The sequence below is a fragment of the Ciconia boyciana genome, chromosome 1 (assembly GCF_034638445.1).
Source record: "Ciconia boyciana chromosome 1, ASM3463844v1, whole genome shotgun sequence".
In the NCBI taxonomy this organism is placed as follows: Eukaryota; Metazoa; Chordata; class Aves; order Ciconiiformes; family Ciconiidae; genus Ciconia; species Ciconia boyciana.
This window is the reverse complement of record NC_132934.1, coordinates 38,549,103-38,570,225: the sequence shown is the minus strand read 5'-3', so window position 1 is coordinate 38,570,225 and position 21,123 is coordinate 38,549,103. Positions and strand designations below refer to the sequence as shown.

General features: G+C 44.8%; 1 protein-coding gene across 1 annotated transcript in view; it reads left to right on the top strand.

Moving 5' to 3' along the window:
- Nucleotides 1–20,265: 20,265 nt before the first annotated feature.
- WIF1 (WNT inhibitory factor 1) overlaps nt 20,266–21,123 on the top strand; it is a 45,624-nt gene continuing 44,766 nt past the window's right edge. Inside the window, exons 1-2 of the mRNA XM_072877393.1 lie at nt 20,266–20,398; nt 20,536–20,675. Coding sequence (XP_072733494.1) covers nt 20,266–20,398; nt 20,536–20,675 — 273 coding nt within the window. The remainder of the gene's footprint in view (nt 20,399–20,535; nt 20,676–21,123) is intronic.

The window sequence follows — 21,123 nt, the reverse complement described above, 5'->3', positions numbered from 1 at the left end:
TGCCCTAGACCTGCCTGTCACCCCGCGGGCGCCGCCCGCCGGGGCCGGGGCCAGACGGGGGAAGGGGGGGGCGGGGCCGCGCGGCGCCGGCGGCCCCTCCCCCACCCCGCCGCCCAGTAACGGCTGGCGCGCGGGGTGCTGGCGCCGGCGCGCGCGGCGCCGCGAGCCGCCCCTGCGAGAGACGTCGGCCCGCCCGCCCGTCGCGCGGGGCCTCGCGCTGCGGCGGCGGGGGCGGCCCGGGCCGGCCCGGCGGGTCTCCCTCCGCCGCCGGCTGCGGGGCGGGGGTTTTGGGGCGGGGATCGCGCCGCGGCGGCGGCGGTTAGGGGCGAGGAGGGCATCCCCGGGCGGACGGCACCCCGCAGCCGCGCGCGGAGCCGGTGGGAGGCGTTTTCGGCCGGGTGGGGAGGCGGCGGCGTGCGTGCGGCGTGCCCGGCCCCCGCGGGGCTGGGGGCGCCGGACCCGGAGGTGCCGAGAGCGGGAGACGGCGGGGGTGCCGGCCGTCGCTCTTGGAGCTGGAAGGGCAGATCTAGCCACAAACGCGCTGTTTTATGCACGCCTGTAAACAGACGTTAAAACGTGATTGCTAGCTGAATGTCTGATTATTTGGGGATAAACTGCAGGGAAAGGTGACAGACCGAACACCAAACGTCCTTTAACGCCACTTCCAGGTTACAAATTCAGCCTAACGATGGCTGAAAACGTCCAGAGAGCCCCGGTGCCCACCTTTCTTGGGCCCTTCCCCAGGTGGCAGGCGGTGTGCTCGCGTCCGCCGATGCGCTGGGTGAACTTTTGCAGACGTCCGACATCAGGACAGCGCGGCTGTGAGGAGACCCACGAAGTGTAACGGTATGAATGCTCTGGGAAGCTGCAGCCTCGCTGTCAGTGGCTGAGCACCACCCTCATTAGGTTTGCAATCGCCTGGATGTATGTAGCTCTTTTCTTTGGGAAAATACAGTCTTTCAAATACATTACAGTTGAAACTGCCTGTCTAACTACATACAGCAATGTGTGCTTGCCAAAATGATTGTGCCAGTATAAATTTCTCAGAGCGTGAGGTGTGCGCTGGCCTTTCTGGATTGGCCCTTTGGCTGCAGAACCTCATGTGGAGGCTTGAAAATCTCCTCCTGACCTGTCTGTCTCTGTCTGTCCATCCCAAATGACAAAACCCTGGGCTTACCTACTGCTTATCACAAGTGCAGGAGGCTTGAGTTTCCATTTTGACCTGACTGGCCTTCTAACACCATGTGCAGAAGTGGTCCAGAAATGAGATCCAACTGCAGGAACAGTTGTACGTTTCCCCCTCACAGTCTGCTGCAGTGAGGATAGTGTGCATGTGCCCTGCTAATGTCAAAACTGAAGTTGCTAATCTTGTTATTGAGGAACATTTGCAGAGCAGGAGCTAAGGTAGCTGTGAGGCAGCTATGTGCTGAAGATCAAGCCAAGTCTACAGAGCCAGGAGCGTGGCTTGAAGCCGTTTTTCATGATGATGGTGATGATGAATGGTGATGATTAACTCCCGTACCCCACTCTCCATTTCTGACCAGCCACACCTGGGAATGCAGAACCTGTTCTATTGTTCTTCCAAGCCTCCTTTAACACAGCTCTTCTGAGGCTGAGAATCACTAGACAAGGGTGTGTATTGCTGGTGCGGTCTACGTGGCACCACTGTGCACAGCCTCCTCCTTGTTTCCCTGGCAGAGGAACCATTTCACACACAGCGGTGTTGTGCATTGGAGCAGCGCACAGAACTCCAGCTATAAGAAAGATGACACTCAACATGAACTCCATTGCACATTAAACTGCTACATAAATGCACCTGCTCCAACCTATCTCCCAACCTATAGTAGCTAACTGATATCCCAAATGCCATGAAAAATGCTTCTGACATTCCACTCCTCAGTGAGAAGCAACCCACACCTTCCACCGGCTATTTGGGATACGTGTTTGAATATGCCTCCCCACGTTCAGTGCTTGCCTCCGGCTACCTATGACACTGGCCAAACCAACGGCAGTCAGTCCCAGACCAGGTACCATTCTGACAAGCGCACTTCTGGCTAGCGCCTGCTTGGGCACCTTCCTTCTATTAAAAGAATGTATGCTGTCCCACAGGAGGTGAAGATCCCGTGATCTTACCAATGGAACACCTATGTTCTGTCTGTTTATTACAGCAAGGGCATGAGTTAGTTTATAAACCTGTTTGCTTAGCAGGAGGAGGGCAGTAAATCCTATAAATTGTTAACAATTGAATAATCTCCTGCAGAACTATAGCATGTAGATACACAGAACAGCTGACTGAAAAGTCTGTATATTCCAAGTCATGCTTTAAAATCTGTGTGCCAAAATATTTTGAAATGTTTCAAAAATATGTCTTCTGGTTGATACTGAAGTAAGGATACTTCCACTACCAGTCCAAAATCTCCACATTTCTTTAATAGTATACATTAGTATCAATATCAATACCTCATTAGTATCAATACCTCCATGTGGTAAATTTTTAAGTAGATACTGAAAGTAGATACTTCTTTAAAGGTAAATGTTGACTACAGGGGGTGTGGAGACTGTTCTTCGTCAGGAAAAAATTGGCTGTTTGTTTTGAATAAGACATTTTGTTTTATATTTTCCCTCTCATCCTTAAAGGACTAGTGTTCCCAGGAAACTGCCAGTTCTTCCCTTGGGTGAAATGGTGTTCTTCTGGAAGTTAGCAACAACATTTCTGTCGACCTCATTGGACTGGGATGTGAAGTTGCATCTTAATATCTCTTTTCCCTTTCTTTCCTGATTCCAAGTTTGTGTGATGTTTATGCATTTTTGTAAGTACTTAGAACCTATGAATGACAGTTGCCTTTCTAGGTTTAGCATGTCTCTTACTGCAACTTCCTCTAGCAACTAATGCAACCTGGTCTCTATACAACTCACTGTTGCATATCTGAAGCATTGAGAAATCATGAATCACATCTAAAAGAAACATCCTCTTGTAAAAGTCGCAATATTGTAAGTGCTGGTGTCTTTCTATTTACCTTTTGATTTTTGAGCCTTAAAGTATGCTCAAATCACATTCACATTCTCTTAGGAATGTGATGTTAATGAAGAGTAGGAATGTGCTTTTCCTTTCTTTTTTACTAGAAGTGGAGATTGTCAGACAATCGCGGAACTCCAGGAACTAGTACAGTTACTCTTAAGACAGTATGCATAGGAAGAAATCACTCTTCACTATGAAAACAAACTGTATTAATCTATTTTTAAACATATTTACTCTGGTTTATCCGGTTGTTTCAAATAGTACACGATGAACATGAAATAACTTTCTGCTTATAAAACTGAATGGGCTTTTTACTAAGAAAACTAATTTTTAAGTATTACAGTTGCTGCCACCATGCTAGTTCTGTGTGAACAGACATGTTCACACAGCACATGTGTTCACACAGAACATGTGTGAACTCTTATTACAAAAACTCACAGAACATGTTCACTCTGTTCACAGATGTTTTTCAGTTCCTTTTTTCCCTCTTTTCAGTTCTTATTTCTCCTCCTTACAACTTCCATGTGAGTTTTTGTAATGAGAGTGAATCCATCTTTGTTAAAGTTAAGAGTGGTGTAGTGGTAATAACACGTACCATTTGTTTATGTATTGACCATGCCGTTCTGCATGTGAGCCTGTGTGTTTTGCTGACACATCTTTTGCTGACATGCTTTTCTTTCCTGAGGGCATCCTATTAATGTTCAAAAGGCTTATGCCGTCTCTTGCCTTTGCATTGCTGTTTATTTGTGGCTAAGATGTGGGCACCTGCAAGGTATCTAATGCTCACACTTCCCATGTGGTGCCGGACTGTTTGCATATTGCAACAGCGTGAGCACAGTGTGCTGGATACCCTACGTCCTGCAAAGAGGCCATGTGTTTCCAGATTACAGTTCTTGTCCCACAGTGGTTCCACTCCCACAAAATGTGTGATGACCTGCTATGACTGTGCAGTTCCTGTCGCTAAAAGTGAACCATCTTAGGTCAGAAGTCTGAGACTTCATAAGGCAACAGAATCCCCTCCTGCAGTTAATACTTTACCTTTTATATCACCTATACTGATCCATGGAATAGCATGTTCTCAATTGGGTGTTCATCCCTGATCAGGTCATATAATTCCTGGCTCACTTTATTATGTCTGTATTCCTGGGCACTGGCCATTTTAATGGGACTGTGGGAGGCATTACTGCTGCCTCTGTATGTTGAAAAAAAATCCACAAAGCAGAACTCCAAATCCTTAAGACTGGCTTAAAAAACTGTATTTATTTAAAAAGGACAGTTTATTTACGTATGCGCCTTTCACTAAAATTTGCTTTATGTGTTCGGTCCTTTTCTTAGGAACCAGAAAGGCTAGGTATATTTATTTTAAAACCTGAACCTGAGCTGTCCAACTCCCCAGGAACTGAGCTTGAAGAAGAATGCCAGCTATCAGAAGACAGGAGGTTTCATGACAAAGTGTGACAAAGAAATAATAAGAAAAAAAAGCTAATAGGAAAAAAGCCAACAATAGAGACAAGGGCTTTGGGAACAAAACAAAGAAATAATAGTGGCTAAAAGCTGATGTTTATTATGGTAGTCATTTTTTACCTTCCAGCCTCTTTTTTTCGGGAAGCTAGCGGAAACATTGTAGTCACAGAGAGGCAGATGTATGAAATCATTAATGCAGATGAATGGTTGAGGCCCATCCTGAAGTTACTCAGAGAGAATGGATAAATCTTGTAAGTAGGACAGTATCAAAATGTCACTCAGCTGTTGGTCCCTAAAACCTTCTTGCCCTGTTATCTTATGTCTCAGAGTAATTGTTGCTAGAAGACTACTGCATGCTGTAATAGAGAGTTCTAAGTGGGTGACAAATCAGTGTTGTAATTCATTCTCTAAAGCATTGCAGTAGATTACATCCAGAGTTTTTTGTTTAAATTTGAAAAGGAAAAAGTGAAGCTGAGCTTGGTAGTCAGGTAGAGTATTTTTCATATTGGTTCACTACTCTTAACATACAGAAACTCTGGCTAGGTAAAACACGTATTTGCCACCCAGAATTGGTGGAGGTACTTCTACATATGTATAATACCCTACCAGCACAGTTGTGGCCAAAAGTTGTGGCAATACACTATTCTGGCTTTTGAGCATCTACTGTCCTATTATTAGGTGTCCCTTGCAAATATTTTCAAGGTCTAAGGAATGATAAAAACTAGAGATGCATCCGTAATCACAGGAGAATATTGGGAAGAGATCCTGAACCATGAAAACGTGGAGATGCCTCATTTCCTGCATTCCTGTACCTTTCTTACTTAAGGAAATACCTGTGAGCACTATGCAGGATGCAGACACGTTGAATATACCTGGTGAGATTTTTTTGTGATGTCCTAAACAACCTTTAATATGGGTGTAGACATGGCACGCTAGCCTGGGACCTTGATAGCGTTTGGTGGCAACGTGAAGAGCAGCATAGACATAGCCACAAAGAGCTCACTGTTTACAATTACATCCCTGACTGATCCAAGGCAAATGTCTTGAAAACTTACGTTTATTTCATTCATCTAATAATGTTTGAAAGAAGAGTCATCATTCATGGAACAGAAAAAATTAAGTTTACATTTTACATTTTCATTTAAGGCTAATTGTGTAATGCATTTCTTGTGCCACAAAGCTCTAATTTCAGTTTATTCAATGAATAAGCAGAGTATAAATACATACAATAGACAAAAATAATCAAATCAAAGAAGTTCAGAATAGGCCCACCATTCTGCTTTCCATCCATGTCGTTTGGCTGCTGCAAAGCACTAAATTCAGTGTGTTCCAGACAATTATTGGTATTACTATCTAAGCTTGTTTAGCACTTGGAGACCTGACCCAGTTTCATTGCTCTCTGGTGCCTGGCACTGTGCAAACACAAGAGAAGATATTCCTTGTCTTTTGAGGACACACTTGCCTCCATTACCTCCCACCTGAACTGCAGGCAGGATACACAAGCAGGAAGCCAGCAGCCCTTAGAAAATCCCATGTTCCTATGGAAAGCACTTGTACATCTCAGCAGCGCAGACTGCCACAAGCATCTCAGTCTCTCCTGCTCTCAGCTTCTTACTGAGTCTTGAATCAATCCTCCTGTTGCTAGTGCTCAGTGGTGTGGACCTGGCATATTTAAAAGATTTCCTTAAGCTGCGTAATTTCCACTGTCAGTAACTCCACTCACATAGAAAATTTCTCCCATACAGGAAGGAAGAACTTCCATAAGAACCATTCACAGACAATGGGAACAATGTCCCACTGGCCCTAAGGACTACCATGTCCTACTCAAAGTACATGCCGCATTTCTAGAACTTCGTTTTCTCTCGTAAAAATCAAGTACATTTAGGGAGTGTTAATAACAACCAATTTTTGGCCTACAGGTAAGTTATCCACATCTCCATCTAAAAGCAGCATGGTCCGACCTGAACCAAAGCTTCTGTGTCACACATCGTCTCTAGCGTGCACCACACATTCTGGTTGTCTAACACATGTAGATGTCATCATTGCACTCAGTTCCCCTCTGTGAGAATGATGCACTGAAAGTTTTCCTTCACCACTGCTTAGCTGTCCTCCCCAAACTATGCTGCTAATGGCTTCTGCCCCATTGCTTCAGCTTCTACTCTGTGGGGTATGACATGGCAGCAAGCCCAACAGCACGCCACATTCATCCATCCTTCAAAGGTGCCGAACACAGTATGCCTGGTCACTCAGCAGGGAACATGGGCAGTGCATGGCAGAGAGGACCAGATTTCACCATTTTGAAAGGTGTGTAAGGCATCTGCATTCTGCTCAGGAAAAGGTGGCTATAACCCCAATACACATTCTCCCCCTACTACTCCTCCTCGGTCGACCCAAATGTAAGCAAAGCAAAGTGTTCTTCAGTGCCGGGCTACTTGTCGACACTGCTGAGCATCTTGGTTGGAGAATAGAGGTAGGAATGCTGAGAAGCTGATGCCCTGGCCCCACGATAATGTCCTTCAGTTATGGGGCCTTTTGTTCTTAACTCTACATGATCATTACAGGCCAGAGATCTGCCTCTCCTCTTCTATGTTAGACTTCATATGAAGGCTGGATCCGTCAAGTCCAGGATGTACCATGTAGCATCCTGTCCAAAGGTTTTATTTACTTTCTTGGACCAGAGACACATCTGACACATCTCTTGGTTATTGTACCTGACCCGAAAAAAGATGACCTTCACCTTGCTGAACTTGCATTAGAACTGCAGTCCTTTTACTGTAAACTGTTGGACCAGCTCCAATATAACTTCTGGGAAATCCTCACAGCAGCAAAACCCTAGTCTTCTCCCTGTATAGCCAGACAAAAGCAATGCTTTCTGCCAGCTCTCCAGCTCACCTCTCCATGCCTCTATAATGAGTTGGGCTAGAATGGAACACCTCCCTTTTCTTGTGGAAAAGAAGCATAAAAAGGGAAAAAAACACATAGAAATTAAACAGGGAGAAACAGTAGAAATAGGAGAAAGAGTATCAAAAAGAAGTAAGAAAGATAAAAGGAATAGAAGAAAGCAGAGGGAACAGCAGAAAGTAGTAATAGCAAAATACACAACAAATTAAAAGCCAAATACTGAAATGACTGCTTTGTACCACATGAGGCTTTGTAGGACAGTGTAGAGGTGTCCTCATAAGAGATTCTTACAAGGAATCCTAGAGGAAATGTTTGGAGGAGCTCTATGTGCATATGGGATGAGGTAGGGCAGGGGAGAGAAGGTTTTTTTTCTGCTATTCATCCACGCTGCATAGGGAGCAGTAGGTGGAGGAGTGAACTCTCATCTGCACCATGACTTCATCTGGAGTGCAGACAGTTGTGCTCCAGATGTCTATGGAAAAAGAAAATAGTATTTGCAAGGCTGAAGAATTGGGGGCCTGTAGCACACAGGCAAGGTACCCTCCGAGCAACAGAATAGAGGCTGCTCTAACTTACCACTTTCTATCATCTACGGACACAGGTTTCCCCTGGCTAAAATTAGTCCTTGTGAAAACCTTCCGGGGAAAAAATAAACACAGCAGGAAAAATAAAGTATTACCTAATATAACGGTGTGCTGAACAAAAAATTCTCCCCTGCAAGAAAGAAATTCTCCCCTGTGAGAAAGAATGAACCATCCATGTATATGGCCAATGTACTAGTGGAGGGTTTTCAGCCAGTTGTGATCTTAAAAAAAAACTTACATTAAACATGCACTTCAGTGTTAGCAGAATAAAGGACCCAAATGACTCACCTAAGGTCATAAAGAAGACTGTGGCAGAGCTGTAAACTGAGTTAATGTCATGAGCACACCAGACGGGAAATGAAGAGCCTTGTTCTTTGCTCTTGGCTCTGCCACTGACTTGCTGTGTGGCAAGTCACTTCCTCTTCAGGTGATTCAGTTTCTCCCATAGGCAAATGGAAATAATGATTCATCTTTGCAAAAGTCCTTTAAGAATGAAGATGGAAAATGTTATAGAAGAGCGAAGCAGGAATTCCATTCCAGTGCTTTTCCCAGCCCATCCTTTGTCCTCTTCTTACTGGATTTTTTTGGAGAATGATGTCTTTGTTACTGTGAATGGTATTCTTGTTAGAGATAAGAAAGCTGCAAATTATATAGCAAAAGCATGTTAATGAATTAAATGCCGGATGACTTCTAGTATATGCTATAAACAAGCAAAAGATGTGCTAAAAGAAAATTATCTATGTTGCAGAGTCAGTCAGGGAAGAAATGAAATGCCAGTTCTCTACTCAGTCTGGAGGAAAAAAGCAGTATGTGACTAAGTAATTTAAAAAGTTGTCATAATGTAAGCAGAAACAAGATGGGCATGTATTGTTAGACCCTTAGAGGTGTGCTGAAACAGGCACAGGTAGAAGAACGGAATGAGAACATGTTAGGTCATAAAAGGAAGAGTATAATTTTAAGTCAACAGCCGTGTTTACAGCAGAAACAAGAAAACATATAGCAGTTGAGGTAAGGCGCTATAAGAGGACAAAAAGGAGTACAGGCCTTACTTTGTGGGTTGGTGCCCAGGGAAAATTAATTAACTCTGCTACAAGCCTCAGGGAGTAATATGGGGAAGATTGGCAAACCAAAGTTTTCAAATGAGCCTTTTGTAATGTATTCCTTATCTTCAAGTGTCCAAGTTCAGATGTACTTAAGACTAGTTTTTAGAAATGCTAATCATTCACAAATCTAAATGAAATTTACTGGAAAACCATTTAGAAAAATATAGGATGGAAACTTTTCCAGCTAAGATCTATAATAGCTGTTATTAATTACTTGAATTAAAGTTTTCAATATCATACATGCACATTTGCAACCTAGTGTCCACCTGCTATTTGTTATAACCATATGAAAACCTACAAAGAGCCAATTAGCCAGCTGTATCTTATATTGACCAAGATGGTACCTTCAAATTAATGCTTAAATCTACATTTCACATATGCAACTGAACGTACGTAATTTAGAAATGATGTTTCAATTTTATTTATAAAATGTTTAAGCCCTCTGGCATTGAGAATATTGTGCAATTTCAGTAAAAACAATACCCAATAGGTCTTAAACATAATTTTGGTTTTGCTCTTACCCAGGGAAGTTTTCCATGCTCCTTCATCCTAAGCTCAAGGACAGCTCTGTGCCCATTCTTAGATACATCTGGACCTATTTTAGTGATCTGAAAGAATATAAATATATGTATGAAGCTGAATTGTTCCATGAAAACAGTAGTTGCTTCAATTGCTTCCATATATTTTGCATGATGCTATGACATTTATTTTATATCACTGCCTTGTAATTTGGTTCTAGCTTTCTTTTATAACATATCTTTCCTTTCCATGGCTTTTTTACTGCCTCTCTGGAGCATTTCCTATTTAAATTATCATTTACTGAAGCCATGCTTTAGGACCTATTACTCCTTGCTCCTTCCCCTAGGAAACGTTTTACTATGCACAGTTCAGCATTTTTTATATCATTTTACATCATTCATATTGACATTGTGTTGGCTGTACAAGTTCCCTCATTCATTCTGTTAACTGTGGAAGTCTGGGCCCTTTTAAATCTATCTGCATTAGGATTGCATTAGGATTTTCTGTTGCATTAGGATTCTGTTGATTTTCAGTTGCACTAGGATTTTCTGAAGAACTCACGCCAGACAAAAGTCTCTAAATACATGTTGTAGATAATGTATACATTTTAATGCTCTCATTATCCATCTGTTGCTCTCAGAATTCATGTTTTACTTTCAACTTTTCCATAATCTCACATTATTTCTTCTCCTTTTGACATCTAGTAATGCTGTAGTGCTGTAACTTATGTAATGAATGGATTGCTGAGGATACATACAAATTCCAGATACTCCATCACTCCCTTCACTAGATCTCTTCCTTCTATGGGTTTCTGTATGGGATTTATTTGTCCTAGCATACCCACTCTGCTTCGCCTGTTTGGTACTCACTGTGGGGTACTCAGTACTACATGAACTATGCAATTCAAGAACATGCTGTCTGTAAAGGAGAACATTAACTTATTAACAAACATGCTGCGACGTTGCTGTTCTCGCTCTGCTTCAGGTGCTGCCTGTGTAGTTTGGAACCAAAAAGGCTCTTGTTCATTCTCTACAATCTGCCATGTGTGCAAAAAATATTTCTGGGTCCTGGCTATTGAGCAAACCTCCATCTCCAGGAATTAATATGACAAAGAGAAATCCCAGTGTTGAGCTTTCTAAGCAGTGTAGTCCTTTTGCATCTCATTCAAGCACCCGCTGTCACTACCTGCCGTAGAGACAAACCCAAAAGCCCTCTGGAATGCCTACTGCTTTCAGTAAAGAAGCAGCACCAGCCTTCTGCAGAGATTCAGAATTGTCTTATTTTCTCAGAATACCCTATTTTAATTAGATAATTTTCAGACGTGTCATTGAGTAAATATGGAAGAACTTTAATGCGATTAAAAAGGTTTGTAATTATTATGTTTAATGCCAGGCATGTCATATTCTCTTGCTGATTGGATCCTCTCATAGTTTTTGAATTTGCCAACACCCTGTCCTTCTAAATCTGTTACTGCATTTCTTCTTTCAGCTTTCTTCCCTGCATGTGGAGAATTACAGCCCTTGGCATTCAGTTCCTCAGCTCCTTTGCCCTTCATTACCAAAGGGACTGAAAAGCCTTTACCCTCAGTCCAGATGTTTTGACTCTTTGTACCCACTCCCACATGAAACCCACCTCTTAGTCTGCCCCATGCTGAGGCAGCGGAAAGTCCACAAAGATTTTATTCCCTCATGTGCAAGAAATTAAGCTTAGCAAGTGTAATAAACATTATCAGTTAGAAAACAAAAAGTGACACATGAATGGCCCAGGGAACAGAGAAATTAAAACTTTTGTGGCAGAAAATAATTTGCTGGGGAAGGAATATTCCACAATTAGAGAATGTAAGAGGCTCTTAATTAGAAGTTCATGATTTTCATGGTATAGTTCTCTGTTGTTTCAGATCACCTCAGTGTGTTAATTTTTTCCTCCATCTAGCTTTATCTATAGCTCAATATACTTCACTTATTTCTAAATGATGGTATGTTACACAGCTTCCCTTGTATTGAGACACGTCGATATACCTTTGCCTACTTGCTGTGTAAGCAGAACTGCCGTATGTCCTATCTTCTGCTAATGTGGATTTTGAATGGGGCTCCTAAAAAGCACTCCTGGGTTTCTCGTGTGTATGCTCCCATCTCTCTGGCTGCATGCTAAGGAAAGCAGCAAAACTAAGGAATCCAAGGGGTTTTACTCCAAGGAGAAAAGTAACTGTATTCCCTTTTCTGTAAAAACATGGCATAAAAGTAGGCTGTGTTTTTTAAAAAAAGTGGGAGGAAAGGAAGAGCTGACAAATGAGCAGCTCCCCACAGTGTCATACTCCTGACACCACCTAAAATCCACGCACATGAAATGCAGGGTCCAGGCGGTCCCGCTCGGAACAGGAACCACTTGATGTTCTGTTGTGTCTCCTGAGGCTGCCAGGAGAGCTGTGCAGTGTGGCGGGCAGGGGCCCGGGGCGATGCCTCAGCAGCAGCTGCACAGTCGTTCCAGGAAGATGGGGGCATCGGAGATATATAATGAGACAGAAATTCTGGCCCTGGTAGGTCAATGGCAGTTTTACCACCACCTTTATGTAGGCTAGGATGGCATCCCGTATGCCTGACTCATACTGTACTAAAACTCTGAACTGAATATCAGGATCCCTGCCCTGCCCACCCTTGCTCTCCTGTCTCCTTGCCAGTTCCAGCATGGGGAAGGTTTGAACTGGGAGATGAATGGGGCTGGGCTCCCCTTTCTTTAGCACTGTTCAAAGTATTGTGTAGCTTCTCATGTAGCACGTCTGGATCCCGCTCTGCATAGTGTACAAAGGCAGCAGGAGAAGGCAGTTGAATGGCTGCACTTCAAAAATGACATGATTTTCGGATTATTTTGTTCTCCCATGCAGTTTAATGCCAGAGGGGAACATATGGCCCAAAGTGATTTTTTTCCCACTTTACAATTCACATATTCTTTACCATATGCAAGGCATTATTTCATGCTATGGCATCTATAATCCCTCCCATGTCTGTTCTTCCCTACCACAGAATGGACAATATACATTTTGTCTTTCTGCTCCTAAGGCACTGTCACTCTGATGGTCTTTTCAGACATTGGCTATAGTTTTCCAAGAATGTTCCTAAAATATTTTGATGTGCTTTTTTATAATTTCTGTGAGAAATTGTAATGATATCTTTAGTTTTGATTCTGTAAGCACTTAAAGTTTTCTTGCTAGGCAAGTCACAGACCACTTGATCAATTATCAAAGAAGCTTGCATGATCCCATAGTTGCAGAATTTGAGCTTTTAATCTCCAGTGTATGACGTACGCATCAAAGGCTTTGTGGGCAGCCACATTCAGCAACAAATCATACAGCTCTCATATATTTCATTCCTTTTCAGTGAGCAATATTTATCAAATCTGCCCATTATCTCCTCCAATAGATGTAGATGTTAAACCTTCTGAAGCTGATGCTGCGGGTAAGTAACTTTGGTAAAAGAGATTACTTCGTTTGGTACAATACAAGAGTAATTTTGTAAAGGATGACTTTCTGTCAGCTGTTATTAATGTTCTCTGTCATTTCTAAGGTAGAAACCTAATTGCACCCACTTTTCTCCCCTTCTTCCCTTTTATTTTTTACTTTGCTAAGATCTTCTAGCTTTCTCTCTAAAACCCCACTAAATTCAGTGTTGCTTAGTGTAAAACAATGTCTACTAGAGTGGGAAAAATAAATCCCAGTACCTCTTCATAAGACCTAAGATTTGTCCCAAACAGACATAAGTAACTGAGACTGTTGAAAAAGAGCTAATAGAGAGTTAGTTTATGCAGAAATGGGATAATGAACAGTACTAGCAATCTCAGAGGGTACTGAATCTAACACAGACTGGATTACTACAGTTTGCATCTCATGACTGATTGATTTTTTATCTGAGAAGGTGTAATCTTCAACTGAAGTTCCCCCTGCATTTGGGGACATCTAGGGAAAAGTAATTCTATTATATGTAATAGTGCGTGAGGACAGACTGCACTTCTGTCACAGACAGGACGTTTACAGGATGCCTCTTTTTTTCTGCTCTACTACTAACTACTTGCAATAAGACATTAACTATGCTTTGAGGCCTATACTGACCTGTCAAACGTGGTAGAAATCAACTGATCGGTTCAGACATTGTGAACATTGTAGAGATGTCATTTTCATAGGAAGCCAAGCTAAAAAATAAAACAATGTTCTCAGGAAAAATCAGTGTTGTGGCCTTGTGAACAGCACTTGCCAACATATCTCTGAAAAGAGTATGGCAAAGGTAACGAATAGCCAGAGAAAGGGAAGAAGAATGACCAGGAACATGGAAAAGATCTGATATAAAGAGAAAGCAAGGATGTGTGCTGTAAGGAAGGGACAAGCAACTCAAGTCATGATAATATTTAGAGCACTAAGTAGTGGAGAGCAGAAGGATAAGGGTTTCCTTAGTCTGCAAACAAGGGAATGCTCATGGAAAATAAAATAAGGCAATTCAAAACTGGGAGAAGATTTCCTCTTCGCCCCCAGAATGACCAGTTAAGACTCTGGAATTCACTGTGTCTGAGAATAGGCTAAAACCAGTGCCCGAAACAGCCTGGCAGCCTCCTGGCAGCCTCCAGCACTTCTCAAAGGTGAGGCCCTGTGGTAGCCGGGCCGTGCTGCGGGCTGGTGTGCTGCGGGCCGGTGTCCTGCCGCCCCGCCGAGTGCTGCCGGGCTGCGAGAAGTGCGGAGTCCTGAGCCAGAGCATCCCCTCGGCGAGCTGTCTTCCCAGGAAAGCAGGGCAAACACCTGCTCTTTGTATCACCCCAGAAATCCACCCTGGTAAACAGAATGACACAATTAAACAGGATTTTTCCTTCTTCTGCAGAAGAACCGGTGTGGGCCACCAGACCCTGGACCACCCGCCTGAGCTAAGGCTGCCATTTCTAGGCAACGTTCCACCCTGTCTCAAATGGCACGTGACAAAATACCTTGGTGAGGTGGTAACGTGCTCTTCATTCACTAAAAAGTACTACAGCTTTTTCATAAATGCAAGGAATAAAAGGAAACTCATAAGAATTGTTTTATATATACATATTTCAATACAAAGTTTTCCTTTAATTATTCACAAGAATATATTTCACAGCTAAATACTTCAATGCAACTTGGATAAATCAATGTTTAAGTCCAATTGCTAATCTTATAAATAGGAAAGGTACAATAAATTATGTTAACACTAAACCGATGTAACTCTCTAGTATGTTTTTCAGTTGTTTTAAGGACATAAAATTTTCACGATACTTACATTTTTCAAGGAAAATCGATAATCAAGATTTGAGAAAACTGAAACAATTAAAAATACACTTGCATAGAGATGATTTTTAAAAAATAAATAAAACTGAAAACAAAAGGTCTGCTTTCTATTGTTTAAAATTACTTTGGTCTGATAGTTTTGAAACAAGTATTCACATCTCTCAGGCAAACACAAAATCAGATTCAGAAATGGAACTTGCAACTTGAAGCAAAGTTAAAAGTCATGTCACCAGGAGGAAGAGCTGGGAACAGATGCCTTCAGGCTAATAGCAATGATCAATTTTGGAATTAATTGATAAAATAGTTAGTGTGCACTGTTCCTTTTAAAAATGAAACCATTAAAGTTAAATTTACTGCAATCTATTAAAATAATGGAAATTAAAATAAAAATTAATTAAATTAAAACAGTGCGTATTTGCTCTGCAGTTTAAAAGAAGGTTAGATTTGCTTTTTAAAAGCTGAGAAATGGTACACAAGTTATAAAAACCCCCTAGCATTTAAAAAATTGCAAATTCAATGATTCAAAAACTTTTAAAACTCCCAGAATGAAGATTGTGCATGTAACACGTGGTCGTGTATCATAAGATGGTACCTAGTAATACAGTGGCAGAAAACAAACAATGCCTACTTGATACTTCGATTTCTCCAAACTCTGCATCATCTGGCCCTGACCTTCTCTGCTGTACTATCCTTTTTAAAGACAGAATTATACATTTTTGCACCACCTCTGGGATTACCTGCCTGGATTCTGGGATTCTGCAGACAAGACTGAAGATCTGATGTCAGGCACCCAGAAATGAAGAACAAAAATTGGTGACTACCTGGGAAAAAGAATGAAGTAGCTTGCCTATTGCCATGTAGGAACATGACAGAAACAAGGAGAAGGACATCTCTCTCTAACTTCTTTATCAACGTGATCATTTTTACTTCTGCAAACTCCTGTCTCATTTGCTTTTAAACTTTTCAACTTCAGCAACAAATGAGGCAACAGCTTTAAAAATAATTGTCTTCTTCAGCACCAAGCCTGGTTCAAAGCCAGATCAAGTCCATGCTCTCCAATGGGTGATCCAAGAATATTGTAGGAAAAGAAAGAGAACAGATAATGAACTGTATTACAAGCGATATAAAATAGGAGACCTCTCCTGCCTCTCGAGTGTGTGATGTTACAACCTTCAGAGTATTGCTCTAACATAGTTTTTAATACTACAATATAGACTATCTTCTAAAATAAGTAATTAGAATGTTATATTCAGAATAATTGAAGGTGGAGTCTTTGATTTCCCATTTGAAATTTCAGAAACTTCAACGTATTCCAATTCCAGCAAAACTGGAATGCCCATTATTTTGGCCTAACCAGCAAGAATATAAGAGGATCTAATTCCCAATGAATAAACTTTGTTTCTGCTGAAACTGGTGGGAATTTCGTGATTCACTTCAGTGAATAAACCCAGTGAAGGCTGAGCACTTCTGAAAATCCTGCTGCAATTTGGCATCTTCTTCCTTATTTAAATTGTGCAGGTGTTAGTTATTATCTACCAATGTTTACGACAGAGAAACAAATAAATATATATTTACTCTTTCTGGTAAGGTGAGGTGAAGCAGCATGTATAGCCTTTGGGATGAAAATTATCGCCTCAGGCCATATTTATGCCCATTACTGCTATTATTTATGCCTTTTCCTCCCTCTTTTATATTACTCATAACTGATGATCAAAGGGCATCAGGCACTGACTTCCATATCCCTCCCTAGATATATCATCATTCAGCCCATCCATTCATTAATTCCTTCCAAGGCTGTCATCAGGGGGATGCTGTCAGTTGCAATGAATGTCAGAGCAGGCCACAAATGCACTATATATGCATTCCTATGAAAGTTAGTGGATCTTGAAGCCACATTCACAACATAGTTCTTTTTTCATGTATGTTTTCCATTTCATTAAACAAAGAACCACAAAATGTTCGCTTGTCCAAGTATATTCCAATCCACTCTCCATAGTGCTCTCAACTCACTTAAAAAGTGACTATTATTCCCTGAAATATGTAGGTTAGGAGACAGAGACATTTAAATAAGGGATCGAGAAGAAATAGAACAAGCTTTTACCTAGATCGTCATGTTGAGTGCAAGCAGGCAGTATGAACACAAGCTTTGCAAACCATATCCTCAGTGAATCTCATCGTGGTACAATACTACAATAGAGGGAAACTCGGGAGAACAGACACTGCAGTAACACAGGCCAGTCAGCACTAACAGAGGGCTCACCTAAGCCTTGGTAGATGTTGTTGGACAAGAGACACATGGCGTGCAGACACATACAGAGGTGTATATGGGCTAGGATAGTCTGTAGATACAAATACGTACCCACTGAACAGTATTTCAGTCACTACTTACTACTTATTTCTGCAGAAAGTAAGCTGATCACTACTGCATTTTTTACTCAGGAGTGTTTATATTGTACCATCACAGTTTCGGAAATGATGTTCCAGGGTTATTACTTGGCAATTAGGTTCTCTTCCTTTGCTAGATCTTAAGAAAGCCCCTTTAAGTGATAAATAACAATGTAAATAATTGTATTAGAATATACAAAATCCTTACCTATATTAAGGTGCCATTTTAACCTATTTGTAAAAGCTTCATAGTTCAGACATTATTTTTCCCCACTACCTTTCTCTTTGGTCACAGACTTAAAATTGCTTGTATCTTTTGAAGCTAAGAAAAAATTAATCGTATTTCGTTCTTAAAACCAAAATATTTGCCTGCTGTCTAAAATCAAATCCATTACTAGCAAATTCCCAACATAATTAATAGCTGTTCTCTTATACGTATCTCAGATCGCCACGTAACATAGCTTTATTTGGCACGGGGGTTCTTTTGAACACCTCTTGAAAGCTAATCTCTCTACCGGTTTAGCAGGTTATTCAGAGGGTCCCTGCCAGTCCAGCCTGCGGGATAAGACCCCCAGCACGCTGCCGGAGCCGCTCCCGGGACGGGGAAGGAAGGGGCAGCCGCTCCGCCGGGGCCTGCAGGGGCGGCTGCGGCCGGCAGAGGGCGGCCCCGCACCGGCGGCCCCGCACCGCGGCCTCCCGGGGGCGGCGTTGCCGCGGCGGGCGGGAGCGGGTGGCGGCACCGGCTGCGTGCGCGCAGCAGGCGGGGAGCGTGAATTCGAGAGCAACCCCACCCACAGCGATCCTTCGAACCCTGCCTGTAGTCGGTTAGGGGGAGGCAGAGGTGAGCGGGTATGATACAGCAATTTCACGCAAAATAAATCGCAAATAATAAAAAAAAAATAAATATCCACCGTTATCTAATAAGCATCTAGAGAGGGGGCTGTTCCCTTAGACTACATACGCTGACTCCAGCTTTTGGAGCCTAAGCTTTTCCGGCTGGGCAAGTTAGGAGGGAACCACCTGAGGATTTAGAACTGTATTCCAGCCTACATCTGCCCGCAAATGTGTTCCTGGGGTAACCTTGCGCAAGTCACTCCCTCCCCGTGTGCCAGCTCCCCACCCGCAAAACGCTGGGTGGAAAAGTCTTTGAAAGCTGGGAGGAAAAGTCTTTGCAAGTGTTGGGGAGTGCACAGGTGCCTTACAGGTACTTGTATATGGAAAATGTGGAGATGTCTTTTTAATGTTGTGCTTCATAATTACGGGGTATTTATGAATTTATACCTATATATATATTTACATACACACGATATGTAAATATGTGTGTTTCTCTCTGGTGCGCATGTGTGCTGTTCTGGGAAATTTGACAATAAAATCCTGAGCAGACAGAACGATGGAGATGAGGGAGAGGTACCTACACCAGGACAGGAACAGCGATACAGGATTAGGGAAATGATCCATCGACAGCGCAGAAGATTTCGCAGAAGGAGATGCAGGAAAACTCACAGTACAGCATGTCAGTGGGAGGGCGAGGTTATTTCATGTGTTGAATCCTAAACCTTTTGCTTAAAAAAATCACCATTACCAGTTTAGCTATGCTCTTCCGACCTGAAAAAGAAAGATGACACAGCTCAGTACGTCTTCCCCGTGTGTAAGCTGACATGGCAAACTCCACTCGAATAGATGTGTCTGGAAAAGCAAGACCAACTTCATGTTGTTTCCCATGACCCAAAGAATTCTGTTTCAGGCAGTTAATCCAGAGGTAACTTTTGCAGTCACGCTAACAGGATGGGATGGAGCACAGCAGCATCCAAGGCAGCATTCACAGGCAGAAAATACCCTCCAGATCCTTCCAGAACGTTACAGACAGAAACTTGGGGGTTTTACTCAAACTTTTTTGATCCTGGTTAGTTTTAGCTTTTAAAAAAAGGCTTGGCTTTTTCTTATGAAAGAATCAAAAAAATTTAGAAACAGTGGTTTTTATTCCTTTAAAAGGCATGATTCCGTTTAAATAACTTTTTGAATAGACAATTCTTTCAGCTTCACTAAGTTTCTATATTGAGCCAGTTTCTGTGTAAATGTCAACATTTCCGTGTTTTTCAGTCTCCAGTGTTCTTGAGACCTTCGGACAAGCGCAAGGTGAAAGTCTTTTCTCTCTTCAGCGCATTGTCACATTCACCGCGCAGTTCCCCAGAGCCGGGCAGAGCTGTCCCTGCTGCACCGGCCGGCTGATGGCTCGCCCTGCGGCCTGCCCTGCCAGCGCGGCCGGCCGCCTCGCCCAGCTCTGCTGGATCCCCCGGGGAGCCCAACCCGAGCGCACCCGCGCACCATTTCGTTGGTGCTTCCCCAGCCCCTACTCAAACACGGCGCGTACCAGGTGGCCGCTACGTACAAACTTAGTTTCTTCACGCAGACGTGAGTTTCTTCAGCTGTGCTTTAGTGACCGCGGTGGTGCCGGCTCGAGTGCCGGCGTGCCGACGGTGCCCCCGCGCCGGGAGCACCGGGAGAGGGGCAGGGGACACGCGGCACCTCGTGCACAGCATGTGCCGGGCACGGCGACCCTACGGCACGTCTCCCGTGGGAGAGGAGCCGCCGGTCACGCACCGCGCCCCGGCACTCGGCTGCGCCCGGCAGAGCGGGCGGCCACCCGCAGCGCGGGGGAGCGGCGGGCTGACCGCCTCGCTACGCCGTCGCGACGCGTTGCGCCGTCGTGCGCCGCCCTCCGCAGCGGGGCAAGGCGCACACGCCGGGAGGAGTTCGCGACGCCGGCTCCCCGCCGCCCGCCGGCAGCCGCCCGTGGCTGCGGCGGCGCCCGCCGCCCGCCCCGCGCCCGCCCCGCCCCGCGCCCCCCTCCCGCCGCCGCCGCCGGGGCCGCCCCGCGCCGGCGGCCGCGCAGCGGCAGAGGGCAGGCGCGGCCGGAGCGGCAGCGGCAGGCGGCGAGCCCCGGGCGCGGCAGGCGGCGAGCCCCGGGCGCGGCGGGCGGGCGGGCGGGCGGGCGGTGCGGCGAGCATGGCCCCGGCGGGGCGGCTGTGCGCCGCGCTGCTCTGCGGCGCCCTCAGCCTCTGCAGCCTGCGGGCCGCGCCGCGGCAGCCCGACACGCTCTACCTGTGGATCGACGCCCAGCAGGCGCGGGTCCTCATCGGTAAGCGGGGCCGCTCCCCCGGCCGGCTGCCGCGGCGGGGGCGGCCGAGCGGCGGGCGGCAGCGCGGAGCGGAGCGGAGCCCGGCCCGGCGGGGCTCGGCGGGGCTGCCGCCCATCGCGCCCCTTTGCCCTTCGCAGGCTTCGAGGAGGATATCCTGATCGTGTCCGAGGGGAAGATGGCCCCGTTCACCCACGACTTCAGGAAAGCCCAGCAGAGGATGCCCGCCATCCCCGTCAGTATCCACGCCATGAACTTCACCTGGCAGGCAACGGGACGGGTAGGTGCAGAGATGGGCCCGCGGCGAGGGGCGGGGGCGGCTCCTTAGAGCCAGGCGGGCGGCTTGGCTTTGGAACAGGTGAGGAGACCCTCTCCGAGGCGTGCCAGGGCGGCCGCGGCTGTGGGTCGCCCCTCGCCGGACGCGCGTGGGCAGCGGGGTCCGGGCGCAGGCAGCGGGGAGCGCGGGAGGCAGCGGGCGGCGGGGAGGGCTCGGGGGGTGGCGAGAAACGCGGCCGACGGCTGGGTCAGCGTCTTTGAAGGTGGGGTTGTGAGGTGCGTGGGACAGCCGGGTGTCTCCGGCACTGGGGAACCCGGCGGGCTGGTGAGGCGTGAGCAGACAACTGGGGCTCACGGGGCAGACACCGGTTGCCTTTACTTTTAATAAAATGTTACCTGACGGTAGTTGTGTGGATGCAATTCTCTTTCAACTTCCTTTAGCTTACGGACGT